The 17,708-nt window shown below is 40.7% G+C and overlaps 1 protein-coding gene across 1 annotated transcript in view; it reads right to left on the bottom strand.

Annotated features, from left to right (window-relative positions):
* Positions 1 to 17,708, bottom strand: part of FBXO42 (F-box protein 42) — a 91,631-nt gene that overhangs the window by 50,279 nt on the left and 23,644 nt on the right. Inside the window, exon 2 of the mRNA XM_029948061.1 lies at positions 1,578 to 1,844. Coding sequence (XP_029803921.1) covers positions 1,578 to 1,827 — 250 coding nt within the window. The 5' untranslated portion in view covers positions 1,828 to 1,844. The remainder of the gene's footprint in view (positions 1 to 1,577; positions 1,845 to 17,708) is intronic.

The raw sequence follows: 17,708 nt of genomic DNA, 5'->3' as shown, positions 1-17,708 counted from the left end.
AGAAAGAAAGAAAGAAAATGGAAGAGCGGTATGTGTATGGCTCAGTCTGTTAAGCCTCTGGTTCTTGATTTCAGTCCGGGTCACAGCTCTTGGGACCAAGCCACAGGGTAGGGCTCTGTAGACTGACAGTAAGGTGTCTGCTTGGGATTTTCTTCTTCTCCCCGTGCCTCCCCCACTCATGCTCACTCATGTGCTTGCTCTCTCTCCCTGTCAAAATAAATCACATAAAAAAAAAAGAAGAAGAAGAAGAAAAAGGGGCGCCTGGGTGGCTCAGTTAAGTGTCCAACTTCAGCTCAGGTCATAATCTCATGGTTCATGGATTTGAGACCTGCATCGGGCTTTCTGCTGTCAGCACAGAGCCTGCTTCAGATCCTGTCTCTCTGTGGCTCTCTTTATGACCCTCCCCTGCTTGTTTTCTGTTTTCTCTCTCTCTCTCTCTCTCTCTCTCTCTCAAAAATAAACATTAAAAAAACTTAAATGGAAGAAAAAAAGGAGAAACTCATTTTAAAAAGTAAAAGAGGGGCACCTGAGTAGCTCAGTCAGTTAAGCGTCTGCCTTTTGCTCAGGTCACGATCTTGTGGTCCATGAGTTCAGGCCCCTGGTCAGGCTCTGTGCTGACAACTCAGAGCCTGGAACCTGCTTCAGATTCTGTGTCTCCCCCTCCCTCTGCCCCTTTCCCACTCACACTGTGTCTCTGCCTCTCAAAAATAAATATTAAGAAAAAACATTTTAAAAAGTAAAAGATATGCATAGGGCCTCTATCACTTACAGATAAAACCAAGCAGTAAATGCTTCCACAGTCCCATATTTGCCACAATTAGCTACTTTAAGAAACAAAATGATATCCTCATAAAGAACATAAACTCTAAAGCCAGACTGCCTGCATGTGAATCTTTGATCCCCCCATACCACCTGTGTGACGTGGGGAACTCACTAACTATGCCTCACACTCTTGTTTCCGCACCTCGTCCGCATCTGCTGCGAGGGTACCTGACAACAGTGAGAGACACATTAACATCAGCTACGCTGTAAACCCATGTCCACCTCTACTTCACCTGTTCAAGAACAAGACAATGTACCAGATCATCTCTAAGAATATGCAGAAAAAGAATCCACATTTTAAAGCTGCAAGTTGGAGTAAACACTACAAAATCCAGGCTGTTCATAAAACTAACCATAATTCAGAGAAAAGGAAAATGTACAGTTAATCATCTAACACTAAATTTTAGAACCATAATAAATTTGAGGGAGAAAGGAGAAAATGAAATTGGGAGCTTAAAAATAAACCATTAAAACAAATTTAAGGGGTGCTGGGTGGCTCAGTCGGTTAAGCATCTGGCTTCGGCTCAGGTCATGATCTCACGGTTCGTGGGTTCGAGCCCCGCATCGGGCTCTGTGCTGACAGCTCAGAGCCTGGAGCCTGCTTCAGGTTCTGTGTCTCCCTCTCTCTCTGACCCTCCCCTGCTCATGCTGTCTCTCTCAAAAATAAATAAAACATTAAAAAATATATTCAAAAACAAATAAAATAAATAAAACAGATTTAAACAGATAAATAAGCTTTCCACTTGGCACGGTACCTTTGATGAGTCGATACCACTGTCTGCAGACGAGGGCTGCAGTTTTGTGCTCCTGGTACGGCGAAAGAAAGGACAGGATATACTCCAAAACCTCCTCCGGCAACTCGGACATGGGCCTATTGTGTCTCGTCTCCGCAATCTCCAGCGCTGGGTGGGGCTCCTCGTCTTGCTCCATTGTCCCTTCCAGCACAGTTTCTTCTTGGTCCACGGCCATAAAACTGTCATCTTCACTGTCCGAGGAGTTGGCCATGACATTCCACTCAACAGCTACAGTAGAAATGAACAAACACCAGTATACACTGTCAGAAGCTCTGAAATAACTCAGGCACATGCATCCAAGCTGCGCACGATTTTTTTTTAGACCCTCAGTGTGAAATCTGTTCTTCAGCACTTTCCCACACCAGTTGTAAGCCACCTTGATTTGATAGGTAGAGCTCAAATACCAAGCCCATCCCAAATATCTAACAAATCCCTAAAGACTTCTTTCCCCCACCAAAGTTTATTTATTCATTTTGAGAGACAGAGACAGAGAACGCAGGCAGGATGGGCAGAGAGAGGGAGAAAGAAGCCCAAATAGTCTCCATACTGTCAGTGCAGAGCCAACAGGGACTCAATCCCACGATCCTGGGATCATGACCGGAGCTGAAACCAAGGATAAGAAGTCTTCCGACTGAGCCACCCAGGCGCCCCTAAAGGCTTCTGATTGTATTTTTTCTCTCCACTGTAAATCAGAATGATAGCTGAGTTCTGGCATAACCATAAAACAGGAAAACTGTTCCGTAACAGCTTCTCTAAGGCAAGCATCTGACTGGCAGACAGCAAAGGGAACGGCAACTGAACTCCCTTGGCCAGTACCATGATTCAAGACCTCAGACTTCAAAGGAAAAACTAACTGAGGGTCCTATAAATAGTAATAAGAACATTCTGAGGATGTGGATTAAGAAAAATTTTTTCTTACATACGACAAATCACTTACGAGGATAATAAATGTTCTAAGAATAAGCTACCCAGCTAAAATGCCAAATACAAGGTAACGTTTACATTAGAAAACATCAAAACAGATCTAGGGAGTAAAACACAAGAAACAAGATATATGCCCATCAATAACGTAACAGATACACTGTGATACATTCACACACAGAATTCACACAGTGAAATACAGCAAGGAACTACAGACACCCACACAGCTAAATCTCCAACATAACACTGAGCAAAAGAAGACAGAAGAGTACAAACTACATGACCACACTTATGTCAGATTCAAAACTAGGCAAAATTAATTGATGCTATTGGACGTGAGTACAGCAGGGATGCTGGTGAAGTTGTTTCCTGATTGGGTAATGTTATACGGGTATGTTCAGTTTGAGGTAAGTTCACCAAGATGAGCACTTAATGTTTAATGCACTTCTCTAAAGTTTACCAAAATAAGCCATTATCAACAGTTACCTCTTGTGAAGGTATTTTTTTAAAAAATCATTATGGTTGATTTTCTTTCTTCTTCTTTTTTTTTTTTCTAGAGACAGAGACAGTGTTAGCAGGGGAGGGTCAGAGAAAGAGGAAGACACAGAATCCGAAGCGGGCTCCATGCTCTGAGCTAGCTGTCAGCTCAGAGCCTGACGCAGGGCTTGAACCCACGAACCATGAGATCATGACCTGAGCCGAAGGCAGATGCTTAACTGACTGAGCCACTCAGGCGCCCCTTTTATGGTTGATTTTCAATTTCTTTTCTGTATTCCCTAAATTTTCTAGAGAGAGCACAACACATTGAAATACACATGCAGAGGCAGGCAACTAATTTATACCATTCCCCTGATGTTCCATGCACAGCCCTAGGTAAAAAACAGTAAAATGAAGGGAACAGGGTGATTTATGTAAGAAGTGTGTCACAGGTTAGATTTTCCAGGAAGCAAATGGTAAAAAAACAAACTAAAAATTCAGAATGAAAAAGGGTTTAATGGGGAGAACTCTTGTGAGGAGAAAACAGGAGGAAGCAGGACTGGGCAGGAGGAGCAGAGTACGATGCAGATTTGACAAAGCCTGGAACAAGGACATTGTTCTGCGCGGCCAGGGACTGGCTGCTCCAAAGCTGAGGCTGACCCTGAAGAGACCAGTGGCTTTCTTTAGTTACATTCCTTACAGACGGGCAGCAAGTCTTTTCTTAAAGGGATATCTGAGTTCGTTTTCTAATACTCTAGTCCCCTTGATCACACAAATCTACCTAGCCCACTCACTATGCCATTCACCTTATAAATTTCCAGCATTCCCGCTAGCACTGATGCAAAGAACAAAAAATAATGGGAAGAGAAGAGTGATTCTGAAATATACTTGGGGCTCTGAGAAAGATCTGAAATGTTCTGGGGCACCTGGCTGGTTCAGTCAGCAGGCATGCAACGACATCAAGGGCTGAGTTCGAGCCCCATGTTGATTACTTTAAAAAATAAAATCCTGGGCGCCTGGGTGGCTCCGTTGGTTGGACATCTGACTTCGGCTCAGGTCATGATCTCACAGCTTGTGGGTTCGTGCCCCGCATTGGGGCTGTCAGCTGTCAGCACAGAGCCTGGAGCCTGCTCCGGATTCTGTGTTTCCCTCGCTCTCTGCCCCTGACCTGCTCGCTCGTGCTTGCTTGTGCTCAATCTCTCTTTCTCAAAAATAAACATTAAGAAATTTAAAAAATAAATAAATAAAATCCTTTTTGTATTATAATTTTTTAAAAAGAGAAATAGGCCAGGGGAGAGGGGCGGAGGGAGACAAAGAGAGAGAGAATCTTAAGCAGGCATGGAGTCTGACATGGGCTCGATCCCATGATCCAGAATTATGACCTCAGCTGAGATCAACAGCTGGACGCTCAACCAACTGAGCCGCCCAGGCACACCACCCCCAATAAAATCTTAAAAAAAAAAATTCTGAAACGTTCCCAAAGGTGAGGGGGACAAGGAGAGCAAAGAACAGAAGCTTCCGATCGCATCTCCACCACCCCTATAATTCATACAGGAGTGGTGTACATCTTAAACACGGGAAGGATGGTCACATTAAGGAAAATGAAAACATGAATCAACTCATGAAACTGCTTCCAAGAAACTCATCTATCAGATTAGGTCATGACAGGACAATGTGTCCTGGTCGGGTGACTGCTGGCGTCTTGTTGATGGTGAAGGATTAAGCTGCAAGTTGGGGAGCAGCCAAAATCCCCCCCCCCCGCCCGTTGGGGCAGCGGCGGAGGCAGGTGGCGGCAAAGTCCTCCCTTCCTTGAAGTCGGGAAGGAGTGTTTACTGGAGGGTTACTATAATTGTATCAGATAAAGGCTCCACTCTGGGTGAGCGGTTCTTCCACAGGCTTAACTTGCTAGAGGAGGCCTTTCCACTCCGGCCCTAATACCTACCTGAAAGAGTACAGTTTTGTGTACAATATATAATAAAAATTTTAAAAATTACTTCCCATACTCCCTCTTATTCTCCCCTCTACAAGTTATCATTTCTCACCTCCCACTGGCTATCTTCCCTAATTTATTGACTTTCTCATATTTTTAACCCCTACTCAGCTCTGGAATTCACTAAGGAAAAGAGTCCAAAGAAACAGATTCCTTGAGTTGGCTGCATCTTTCACATTTGAATTAAACATAGCATCTCAAATATAGTTGTTCTTTACTCAGCAACTTGACAGACTGTGAGTCTAGGGTCTGCTTCAGAACAAACTGAATCAATGAAGGCTGCAAAAGGATATTTGTATAATACCATTTTCCCCCCAAGCAAAATAAATTTGTTTGGCTCAATAAAACAACTTCTTACTCCCTTTCCAAATCTTCTTAAAGTACAATTAGTAAGCCTACATAAAGCGATGCAAACTTTTGTAATACCCAGTTTTAAGTAATTCTCACCATTCAACCATTTTACTGTCCACAAAAGCATCAAACCCAATGCTCCTGGGGGCATGTTGGAAACTTGGCCTGAGCACAGACGCCAGTGAGAACACACAGGGATGGCTCAGAGGCAATTCCTCTGTAATTACACGCCCAGCACCAATTTGCACGGTCCCTCATTTTTACTTCCATGATTAGCTAATGAAATCATCACTTATATTCCCACAGGATATGGAGGCATTTTGAAACAGTTTTTTTCATGCCAAAAGAAGCCCTATAAAACATTTCACAGGCAACTGTTAACTCATTGAATGTGGTTTTCATGAAGTCTTTATTATGTTTTAAGATTTTATTTTCAAAGTAATCTCTACACCCAATGTGGGACTCGAACTTACAACTCTGAGCTCGAGTTGCTTCTCTACAGACTGAGCCAAGTGCCACAGTTTTCATGGACTCTTTATTTTTTTATTTTTTTAAAGATTTTTTAAAAAAAATCTCTAGAGCCAACATAGGACTCAAACCAACTCTGAGATCATGAAGTCTTTAAAAGAAATCTTCCATACCCTTCACATTTGTGTTAGGACTTCTTATTTTCCCCAAGTTTTGGGGACAAAGAACAAATGAAGTCAGTTTACTGGAATTTGAGCTCCTTGAGGGCAGAGACCATTTGCCTGACCATCTTGTCTTGCTAGCACTAGACATTCAAATTAGCACAAGGTTTATTGATATTTCTACTCACAACCCCTTTATGCTGACTTCGTGTTATTTTATAATAGAAATTACATCATCTGTACATCCAGGAATAGCAGACCCTACCCATATATGTCACTAGATGCTGTCAAGATATTTTATTGGTCAGAATGCACATCTCTCTCTGGTTCCTTGAATTTTGACCTTTTAAGGTGTACACTGGTCTGTGAGTTTGCTGCCAGACTCCTGAGCCATACCCAATGACCCTTTGCTGGGTCAAGATGGGTGAAACTAAAGAAACCATTTATTTGGCCCAGTAGTATCACTACTATATAATACTATATCTAGTATACTACCAGACTACATCCAACTAAATACAAATCACTTTTAAATATCCAAATACCTTGAGGCACCTGACTGTCTTAGGCAGTAGAGCATGCGACTCTTGATCTCATGGACGTGAGCTCAAGCCCCACACTGGGTGTAGAGCTTATAAAAAAAAAAAATCCAAATACCTTGCCTTTTTGCAGTATAAATTAAGGTTAAGATTTTGAGATGGAGAGTCTGCCTACTGTTTCTAGCTATAATGCTGTGTGATCCAGGGTAAGTCACACAGAACATGGGTAAACCTCTTTATCTCTAAGTAATGAAAATTCCCTACCAATATAAAGATTCTGTAAAGGTAGCAGATATCAACAAACTACTCTGAATTCCTTGGAGGAAAGGGATTGACTTGGGAAGAGCTAAAATCAATTCAAAGAAATTCAGGATGGGAACGAAACTACTTTGTTATCCATGTAAAAGTTATTATCAGATCCTAGTACAATATTTGATTAACGATGCCTCGGTTTCTGTACATTAGACATCTGACAGTCCTTTTGGAGTAAACATGTCTTTATGGAAATCAAAATACACTTCACCTACCTAAAAGGAACCTGAAATTTAAAATGCAATCAAGACTGGGGTCCCTGGGTGGCTGAGTCCAGCACAGACAGAGCGGAGCCCGCTTGGGATTTTCCCTCTCCCTCTCCTTCTGCCTCTCCCCCTCATGTGTGTGCTCTCTCTCAAAATACATAAACATTTAAAATCCAACTGAGAGGCGGCTGGGTGGATCAGTCGGTTAAGCAGCCAACTTCAGCTCAGGTCATGATCTCACAGTTCAGGGGTTCAAGTCCCGTGTCGGGCTCTGTGCTGACAGCTCAGAGCATGGAGCCTGCTTCTGATTCAGTGTCTCCCCCTCTGTCTCTGCCCCTCCCCAGCTCACACTGTGTCTCTCTCTCTCTCAAAAATAAATAAATGTTAAAAAAATATTTTTAAAGAAACATTAAAAAAATTAAAAATAAATAAAATGTTATTGAGATTATTCTTCACAATTTCAAAAGGCTTTTTAAAAATTCAATAAGGAAACTTCTATTGACAGTAAAATAAACACTGAGACTTAACTGAAAAATACATGGCTGGATTGAATGGAAAAGCACTCCCAATCATCCCTCAACAAGAGGGCTTCTGAGGCTTCAGAAGCCTCAATATGAACTCATGAAGTTACCCACCTTAGCATCACTAACATGGGCTAAAAGGTATTAAGTCCTACTTTTAAAGATATAAAATACTGTTAAGATTTATAGAAAACCATAATATGATCTAAGATAACAAGCCTTCTTATTAATAAACATTATTATCATTGTACTAAGTCAAATGAAAGAGTTATAGAAAATGGGAAAATGGGGAGGGTGCCTGGGTGGCTCAGTTGATTAAGTGTCCAACTCCTGATTTCAGCTTAGGCTATGATCTCAGGCTTTGTGAGATTCACATTGGGCTCTGTGCTGACAGTATGGAGGGAGTCTATTTGGGATTCTGTCTTCCTCTGTCTCTGTCCCTCCCCTACTTGCTCTCTCTCAAAAATAAATTAAAAAATAAACTTAAAAAAACGGGGAGAGGAATAGAAAGTTATACCTTCCTGCATTCAACAAATATCAATGAGACATTTGCTATACAAGAAAATATAGTATGGGGCAGCTGGGTGGCTCAGTTGGTTAAGCATCTGAGTCTTGATTTCAGCTCAGGTCATGATCTAATGATTCACGAGTTCAAGCCCCAAGCTGGGCTCAGTGCTGACAGCATGGAGCCTGCTTGAGGGTCCTTCTCTCCCTCTCTCTCAAAATAAATAAACTTAAAAAAAAAATACTGTGCTTACATCTCATGAGAATTAAGAAAAAAAAAAAAAAAAAGAGGGTATGCCACTACTCCTCACAAGGGGATTAATGTGGTAACAGCCAAAGACACCTAAATAAAGAATACCAACACAGGACAGACCTATGGTAAAATACAAGAAGCTTTAGCAGTTCAGGGAAGGAGGAGATGGCTTCAAACTAGTCTGAGCAGGAAATTACACAAAGACACGCATTTCAACTGGAAGAATAGGCAGGATTTCAGAGAATGAAATGGGGGAAGGTGGAGGGATAAAATCTTCAAATTACTATCTCTTGAAATGATAGTCTTTGCTACTTACACAACTAACTTTAGGACAAGTGTAAAACCTATTTTTTTTACTTGATGGGTGTTTTACCATGTGTACATGCTACTTAATATTTTATCTACATTAACAGAAGCTCATAGTCTGGAGAGTCCTTAGTTCCTGACAGTCACTATTGTGACAAAGTCTAGAAACAGAACAATTTGGCATAACTACTGTTGCTATTAGCAAACTGTGAGCTATTTTGACAAGCAAATTCAGAGAGCTGTTTCTGCAAAGCACTCCAAACTTAATAAGAGATATCAGCTGCAGTAAGTTTTTTAGTGGCTAACTCATCAATGTGTTTTCTAATTAATAGAAAAATAAAGTATTTTGCCAAACTAACCCAATTAGTATACTTTTATTCTTTACCATGGCTGCTATCAAATGAAAGCACTTTATGACTGCTATGGAGTAGCAGCACAAATGTAACAGTTCTCAGGATTTGTTATTACTGATATAAATGGTCAAGAAAAATGTGGTTTCATATCATGAATGGAAATACTCTAGGTTCTGAAATCCCATATGGAGGATCCACATATTCTAGGTTCAGCCAAATGTTTTATTTGGTAGAAAGAGTGTAACAGAACTTTAATACGCAAATTTGTATTGTGTGGGAGCCTGAATTTTTTTTAATTTTTAATGCTTTTTCATTTATTTTTGAGAGACAGCGCGAGCAGGGGAGGGTCAGAGAGAGGGGGAGACACAGAATCCAAAGCAGGCTCCAGGCTCTGAGCTGTCAGCACAGAGCCCAACACGGGGCTCGAACCCATGAACAGTGAGATCATGACCTGAGCCGAAGCTGGACACTCAACAGACTGAGCCACCCAGGCGCCCCAAGGGAGCTTGAATTTTTAGGTTTTTTTAATCTTTAGATTTAAAAACTAACCATTTACAGAGTACTGAATAAATTGGATTGTAATAATTTAACATTTAACAGTAGTTTTAAACAAGTCTTTAATTTGAAGTACAGTATAAATCAGAGAGGAGTTAGAGGAGAAAAAAGTACATTAAAAGGTGCTCTATCTGGGGCCTCCTAGGTGGCTCAGTCGGTTAAGTGTCTGACTCTTGATTTTGGCTCAGGTCATGATCTCACAGCTCATGGATCAGGCCCCACATCAAGCTCTGTCTGCGCTGACAGCTCATGCCTGTTCGGGATTCTCTGACTCCCTCTTGCTTTGTCCCCTCCCCCAATAGCATTCTCTCCCTTTCTCTCTCTCTCAAATAAACAAACTTTTTTTTTTTTAAGGTGACTTATTCTGGGGGCGCCTGGGTGGCTCAGTCGGTTACGCCTCCGACTTCGGCTCAGGTCAGATCTCACGTTCGTGGGTTCGAGCCCCGCGTCAGGCTCTGTGCTGACGGCTAGCTCAGAGCCTGGAGCCTGCTTCCAGTTCTGTGTCTCCTTCTCTCTCTGACCCTCCCCCTCTCATGCTCTGTCTCTCCTGTATCAAAAATTAATAAAAAAAAACATTAAAAAATTAAAAAAAAAAGGTGACTTATTCTGGTTTTGGAAATTTTTTCCCTCTCAAAAATAATTAAGAAATTAAGAAAAATGGGGGCATTTGGGCTCAATCAGTTGGGCATCCATGATCTCACAGTTTGTGGGACTGAACGCTGCGTTGGGCTCTGTGCTGACAGTGTGGAGTCAGGTTGGGATTCTCACTCTTCCTCTTCTCTGCCTCTCTCTCTCAAAATAAATAATTAACTAATTAAAAAATAAGACAAATGCAAAAGGGGCAAATAACCATACTATTACAGTAATAAACTGTATTTTTTTAATGTTTATTTATTTTTGAGAGAGACAGGGTGTGAGCAGGGAAGGGGCAAGAGAGAGGGAGACACAAACTCTGAAGCAGGCTCTGGGCTCTGGGCTCTGTCTGAGCTGTCAGCACAGAGCCCAATGTGGGGCTTGAACTCATGAACCATAAGATCATGGTCTGAGCTGAAGTCAGATGCTTACCTGACTGAGCCACCCATGTAATGGCCAGTAGTAAACTGTATTAACATGAAGTTGACTGTATCAGGCTATAAGAAATGCTCAGAACATACACACCTCTCTCTATATGCTCTGGCTCCCACGACACTACGGGCCTGGCTGCAGTACTAGAAATTACCACACCGCAAGTTGTCTACCTGCCTCCCACTCTCCCCTTCGGCGACGGCAGAAAATTGTTTTCTCATCCATACAAGCCCTCAGCAAAAGACTGCTGAATGAATGACCAAACACAACTTTATGAATTCATTTTAGAGTCAACAACAAAACCTAAATGGTAATTCCTACATATTCCGCTTAACCAACCACCCAGGCACCCCAATTCCTACACATTCTGATGAAAGAAACCAACCATATCAAAAAGATAAAAAGCAATAAAATAAGAGTTAAGATGGCTAAAGACTAATAAAACCAGAGGGCAGAGTAAAAACAGGCATGAAGTGGGAATTTTTATTCTTAAATTAAAAACACACAGTACCAGGCACCTGAGTGGCTCAGTCAGTCATGCACCTTCCCCCTGACAAGAGGACTGCGCACAAACCACCGCATGCCAAGGTTCTCTTAGCCTTTTGCGTAAAGAGTCTTCCACAGTGTTCCCAGACTTCTGAATTTCATAAATCAGCAATTTTTTTTTTGGACTGACACAGGGTCAACAAATTTTTGTTTTCCCAAATAAGGACAAGGGGGAAAAAAGACACCATATATATAAATCCTACCATTTAATATAGTTTCACAAAAGGACATTTAAAAACCTGAACAAGGTGGAAAGTCACAGTGTTTGAATAAAAGGTCTCCCTTCCAGAAAGGAAACCATACACCCGCATACACACATATGTCACACCCTCAAGACAATGAGTGTGAATGAGGATTTTTGGGAACCACTACTGTGGCATGATATTTCATTTTAACACTTTGCTTTAAGGAGGGGGGGGAATCCTACTACAATTAAAATGTCATGTAATCTGAATTTTAAAAATTGTTTAAGTTTTTTTACTTTAATTCCAGTATAGTTACCATACAATGTTCTATTGGTTTCAGATGTAAAATACAGTGCTTGGGGTTCTCTCTCTCTCCCTCCCTCTCTCCCCCCCCCCCTCTGCCTCTCCCCTGCTTGCTTGCTTACATGAGCGCACTTTCTCCCTCTCAAAATAAACAAACATAGGGGTGTCTGGGTGGCTCAGTTAAGTATCTGACTTTGGCTGAGGTCATGATCTCACAGTTTGTGGGTTCAAGTCCTCCACTGGGCTCTGTGCTGATAGCTCAGAGCCTGGAGCCTGCTTCAGATTGTGTCTCCCCCTGCTCTCTCTCTGGCCCCTCCCCAACTCCTGCTCTGTCTCTCTCTCAAAAATAAACATAAAGATAATAAAAAGAAAAAAAAGTTCAAGAATGTATTTAATTTAGCAATATTTATCAATTTAAAAATTTTTAATGTTTATTCACTTTTGACAGACAGAGACAGACAGAGGGTGAGTGGGGGAGGGACAGAGAGAGAGGGAGACACAGACTGGGAAGCAGGCTCCAGGCTCTGAGCTGTCAGCACAGAACCTGACACAGGGCTCAAACCTACGAATCCTGAGATCATGACCTGGGCCAAAGTCAGACACTTAACCCACTGAGCCACCCAGATGCCCCTACAATATTTATTAATTTTAAATGTTCAAATTCTTTGACTCAGCAAATTTTAATCTCCAGGTATCTTTCCAACACAAACATCTGCACATGTGCCCAAAAATGTATGCACAAGAGATCTGTTGTATCTTCTATGTAATGACAAAAACTTGCCAATACCTAAATGACCATTAATAGAATGGCTAGATAAATTATCCCGAATCTAAATTACAGAATTAGAGCAGGTTTTTTTTAATGTTTATTTATTTTTGAGAGAGAGAGACAGAGCACGAGCAAGGGAGGGGCAGAGAGAGAGGGAGACTCAGAATCTGAAGCAGGTAGAGCACCAGTTTGTAAAAAGATGGGTATTTCACCATATACTGACATGAAGAGATCTCCAAGACAACCATTATGCAAAAAATGCATAATACCATTTTATGTTAAATAAATCAGGGAAGCCTGGCTGGCTCAGTTGGAAAAGCATGCAACTCTTGATCTCAGGGTTGTGAGTTTGAGTCCCATGTTGAGTGTAGAGATTACTTAAAAAAAAAAATAAAAAATAAAAAATTAAGGGGCACCTGGGTGACTCAGTCAGTTAAGCGTCCAACTCTTGGTTATAGCTCAGTTCATGATCTAACGGTTCATGGGACTGAGCCCCGAGTCAGACTCCAGGCTCCACATGGACAGCAGAAGCCTGGTTGGAATTCTCTCTCCCTGTCTCTCTGCCCCTCCCTGCTCATGCTTGTGCTCCTTCTCTCAAAATAAATAAATAAACATTTTTTAAAAATGATCTTTAAAGAAAACTTAAAAGAATAAATCAGTGGCTGCCCATCAGAATCACTTGAAAACTATTAAAATTCAGAGTCTGACCACTCAGACCAACCAAATCAAAATCTCTGGGACACCTGGTGGAGGGAGTGGTTGATCTCAATAGTTTTTATCTTGCAGGCTCCAGGCTCTGAGCTGTCAACACAGAGCCTGACTTGGGGCCTGAACTCACGAACCTGAGCCAAAGTTGAACACTTAACCAACTGAGCCACCCAGGTGCCCCCGGTCATTTTCATCTTTAATAAAGCACCCAACAACTCTTTCATAGTCCAACAACAACAAATGAATAAACATTATAAGTCCATTTAGTATCCTCCACATATAAACACATAGAAAAGTTATCTAGAAATACATCAGATTTAAGACAATCTCTAAGAAAGGAAAGATGGAGTCTTTGCCTTTTTAAAATGAATTTTTAACAGTCAAAAATATCCTACACAAAATACTGTTATAGAGGTGTAGCCGCTGTGGGAAATAGAATGGTAGTTCCTAAAAAAATTAATCATAATTACCATATTCACAGCAGCACTGTTCACAGTAGCGGAAGGTGGAAACAACCCATATGTCTATCAGCTGATAAATGATAAATAAAATCTAACATATACACACAACAGAGTATTATTCACCTTAAAGAGAAATGAAATTCTTACACCTGCTACAACATGGAAGAAGCCTGAAAACATTTTGCTATGTGGATAAGCCAGACATGCTGCAGGATTCCACTTATGTGAGGTACTAAAGTAGTTAAAACATACAGATACAACATAGAACAGTGGCTGCCAGGGGCTCAGGGAAGGGGAGAACAGAGTTATTACTGAATAGGTATGGAGTTTCAGTCAAAAGATGAAAAAAAACATTTTGGGATGGATAGTGGTGATGGGCAACAATGTAAATATATTCAATGCCACTTAACCACACACTTAAAATAATTAAAATGGTCAATTTTATGTTATATATATATTACCACAATTAAAAAACTTTATAGACACAGATGCACAACTTAAAAAATAATAAAATGAACCACTTTGTACCACATCCAAGTTAGGAAATATTACATCACCAGGACATTTAGAAATGTCCCCCACCCCTAACTCAACCAGAAGTAATCACTATGCTATTTTCTCTATCACTCCCTTACTTTTCTTTATAATTTTACTACATAAGAACATCACATAAAAATATATTCTTAAGCAATATGTTGTTTAGTTGATGGATGCAGTTATAGTTCATTTTCAATACAGTGTAAAACTGTTGCATGAATATACCACAATCTATCCATTCTACTGTTGAAAGAAATCAAGGTCTCAAATGTTTGCTCTTATGAAATAATGAGCATTTTTAAGTTTCTGTATATTAGAAGTAGCCTTCAAACTTTCTTGGTAAGAAACACGTTCAAAGTTTCTTGGTAAGAAAACATGTTCTACCTCATAAATCAGTCCACCTACACATACAGATTAATAATTGGGAATACGTTTCCCAAAAGTAATACCCTTACAATGAGGTACACTGACATTTTCTGTTGTATTTAACACTTTAGAAAATTGTTGGCCAAATGCTATTAAATTGACTTCATTCTTACTAATAGGTTGCAAACCGTAAGTTGAAAACAATGCTCTAGAATACATAGTTAGGAGGGGTGCCAGGGTGGCTCAGTTGGTTAAATGTCTGACTCTTGGTTTCAGCTCAGGTCATGATGTCGTGGTCCTTGAGTTCAAGCCCCACGTCAGGCTCTATGCTGACAGCATGGACCCTGCTTAAGATTCTCTTTTCCTCTCTCTCTGCCCTCCTCCACTCTCATGAATGTTCTCTCTCTCAAAAAAATAAATAAATGAACTTAGAATACATATTTAGAAGTGAAATGCAGGGTGTAGGTAGAAGTAGGTATATCTCTCTTGAGTAATGTCAAACTGTCTTCTGAAATCATTCCAACACACACTCCCACCTGCAGTGTATGTAACAAGTGATTTTAATTTAGTTCTTTAGAGTTTATTTATAAGTAATCTCTACATCCAACATGAGGTTTGAACTCATGACACCAAGATTAAGGGCTGCAAGCTCTTCCAACTGAGCCAATGAAGCACCCCAATTTTATTTTATTTTAAAATCATGGGGGACACCTGTGTGGCTCAGTCAGTTAAACATCTGACTTTGGCTCAGGGCATGATCTCACAGTTCCTGAGTTCAAGCCCTCGTCAGGCTCTGTGCTGATAGCTCAGAGCCTGGAGCCTGCTTCAGTATCTATGTCTCCCCCTCCCTCTCCCCTCCTCCACTCACACTCTGTGTGTGTCTCTCTCTTTCAAAACTGAATAAACATTAAAAATTTAATAAAATAAAATCTTTAAAAAATGATATTGTACTTATATGTTAAAATTTTTAAATTTCTCTAACACAGTAGGAAAGCAGACCTCTACTACTATTACTATTATTACATGAAGATCAAATAAATCTATTTTTCTCCAAAAAAGGGAACATTTATTGAACAGATGAAAAGATTTAATGGACTAAACTTTGATATGTGATCTGGACATAAAGTAAATAAAGTTATTCTACTGGACTTTGGAAAATATATCTTATTTGGTTTAATTCTTCCTATCAACAATATGAATGTTTTGATAAAATGAATATAATGACTAGGCAATAGCTACCAAAGCATGCCAGGCATTTAAGAATAAGATGAAGGTCTCCTTCTCACAGATGGCAATTCAGCCATTTTGAACTACTTGTTCCTGTGACGGACTAAGCTCTTTTCCCATCGCTGGTCTTTGTTCTTGCTGGCTACCCGTTCCCCTTCCTAAAATACCCTTTCTCCTACTTGCCAGCTTGGCAAATTCCCACTTGTTATTTAAGAGTTATGCCTTGTGAGATCCTCCCATCCCCTCCAGCTCATTAAGTATTCCTTATGGCCTTCTATTCATTTTGTACGGTATCGTCATTATCTAAGAGCTGTATAAATATTTGTTGAGTTAGGTGGCCTACAAGACCTAAGCCAACTTTAGATAAATAACACAGATAGTTCCTACTTTTCATCGCTTCACAAGTTACAATTCTGCTCATTAATACTGGCCTAATTAAAACCCATATTTCACTTCTTATGCTATGGTTTCCAATAAAGTCCAGACAAAGCCCCAGCACAAAAGGCACTCAAGATTCAACATATACAGCCCAAATTTTGCTCTCAGGCAGACAATATGCTTTAAGGGGTCTAGGAACATGTGAAAATGACCAATGCCAACTGCCCTTTTATATGTGCTGTATCATGCTGTCCTTCAAATGAGCAGTGTGATGGCGGAAAATCTTTAACACTCCATAAGAGTCCACACATCTAGGGGCACCTGGGTGACTCAGTCAGTTAAGCCTCTGATTCTTGATTTGGCTCCAATCATGATCTCACAGTCATGAGATCTAGGCTGGCATCATCCAGCTCCCTGATGAGCTTGGAGCCCACTTAAGATTCATTCCTCACCCTTCCTCCTCGCCAGGTGTGCACATGTGTGCTCTAAAAAAAAATAAATAAATAAAGAGTCCACACATTTAAAAGGATGGAGGGATGGAGTCAGGAAAACGGATTTCCATCTTTGACCTTCTTTAAATTTGCTGTGACCTGAGAGAAATTGATTTTGCATACTATAGCAATTATTTGGTTAAAAATAAAATCTATCAGTAATTTCAAAATGTGGCATCCAATATCATTTCTATAAAAATAGATGAAGACTGTGCAAAATAGAAACGTATATTCAAAAAAAAGCTTATAAATGTTGAATTCAGCTATCAGACACAAATGTGTGAAAGCAAAATTTTCTACTTAAAAATTGATTCTACATACAAAACTAATGCCCTCATTCAACACTTTACTGGTATTTGGAGTCAAAGATCAATTGTATGGTCTGTTCTAAACAGCTGACTTTAAAATTCTTTAGGGGCGCCTGGGTGGCTCAGTTGGTTAAGTGTCCAACTTCAGCTCAGGTCATGATCTCAAGGTTCGTGGGTTCAAGCCCTGCATCGGGCTGTGTTCTGATAGCTCAGAGCCTGAAGCCTGCTTTGGATTCTCTGTCTTCCTCTGTCTCTGCCCCTCCTCTGCTTGTACTCTTTCAAAAATAAATAATAAACATTAAAAAAAATTTTAAGTATCAGTAGGAACTCATTTTTTTTTCCTCTTTAAAGAAAGCATTTCTGGGGTGCCTGGTTGGCTCAGTCAGTTAAGTGTCCAACTCAATTTCACTTGAGGTCATGATCTCATGGTTAGGGAGGGGACTGAGCTCCATGTTAGGGGCCCAGGCTGAGCCCTGGGATTCTCTCTCCCTCTGACCTTCTCCACTTGCACTCTCTGTCTCTCTCAAAATAAACCAACTAGGAAAGAAAGAGGAAGGAAGGAAGGAAGGAAGGAAGGAAGGAAGGAAGGAAGGAAGGAAAAAGAAAGGGAAAAGAAAGGGAAAAGAAAAGAGAAAGAAAGGGGAAAGGAAAGGGGGGGAGAAGGGGGAAGGGGAGAGGAGGGGAGAGGAGGGGAGGGGAGGGGAGGGGAGAGGAGAGGAGAGGAGAGGAGAGGAGAGGAGAGGAGAGGAGAGGAGAGGAGAGGAGAGGAGAGGAAAGAGTGAGTTAATTTCCTGGGGGCACCTGGCTGGCTCATTAAGTAGAGCATCCTACTCT

Source organism: Suricata suricatta, chromosome 8, assembly GCF_006229205.1.
Source record: "Suricata suricatta isolate VVHF042 chromosome 8, meerkat_22Aug2017_6uvM2_HiC, whole genome shotgun sequence".
NCBI classification, from domain to species: Eukaryota; Metazoa; Chordata; class Mammalia; order Carnivora; family Herpestidae; genus Suricata; species Suricata suricatta.
This window is presented reverse-complemented; position numbering and strand designations above follow the sequence as displayed.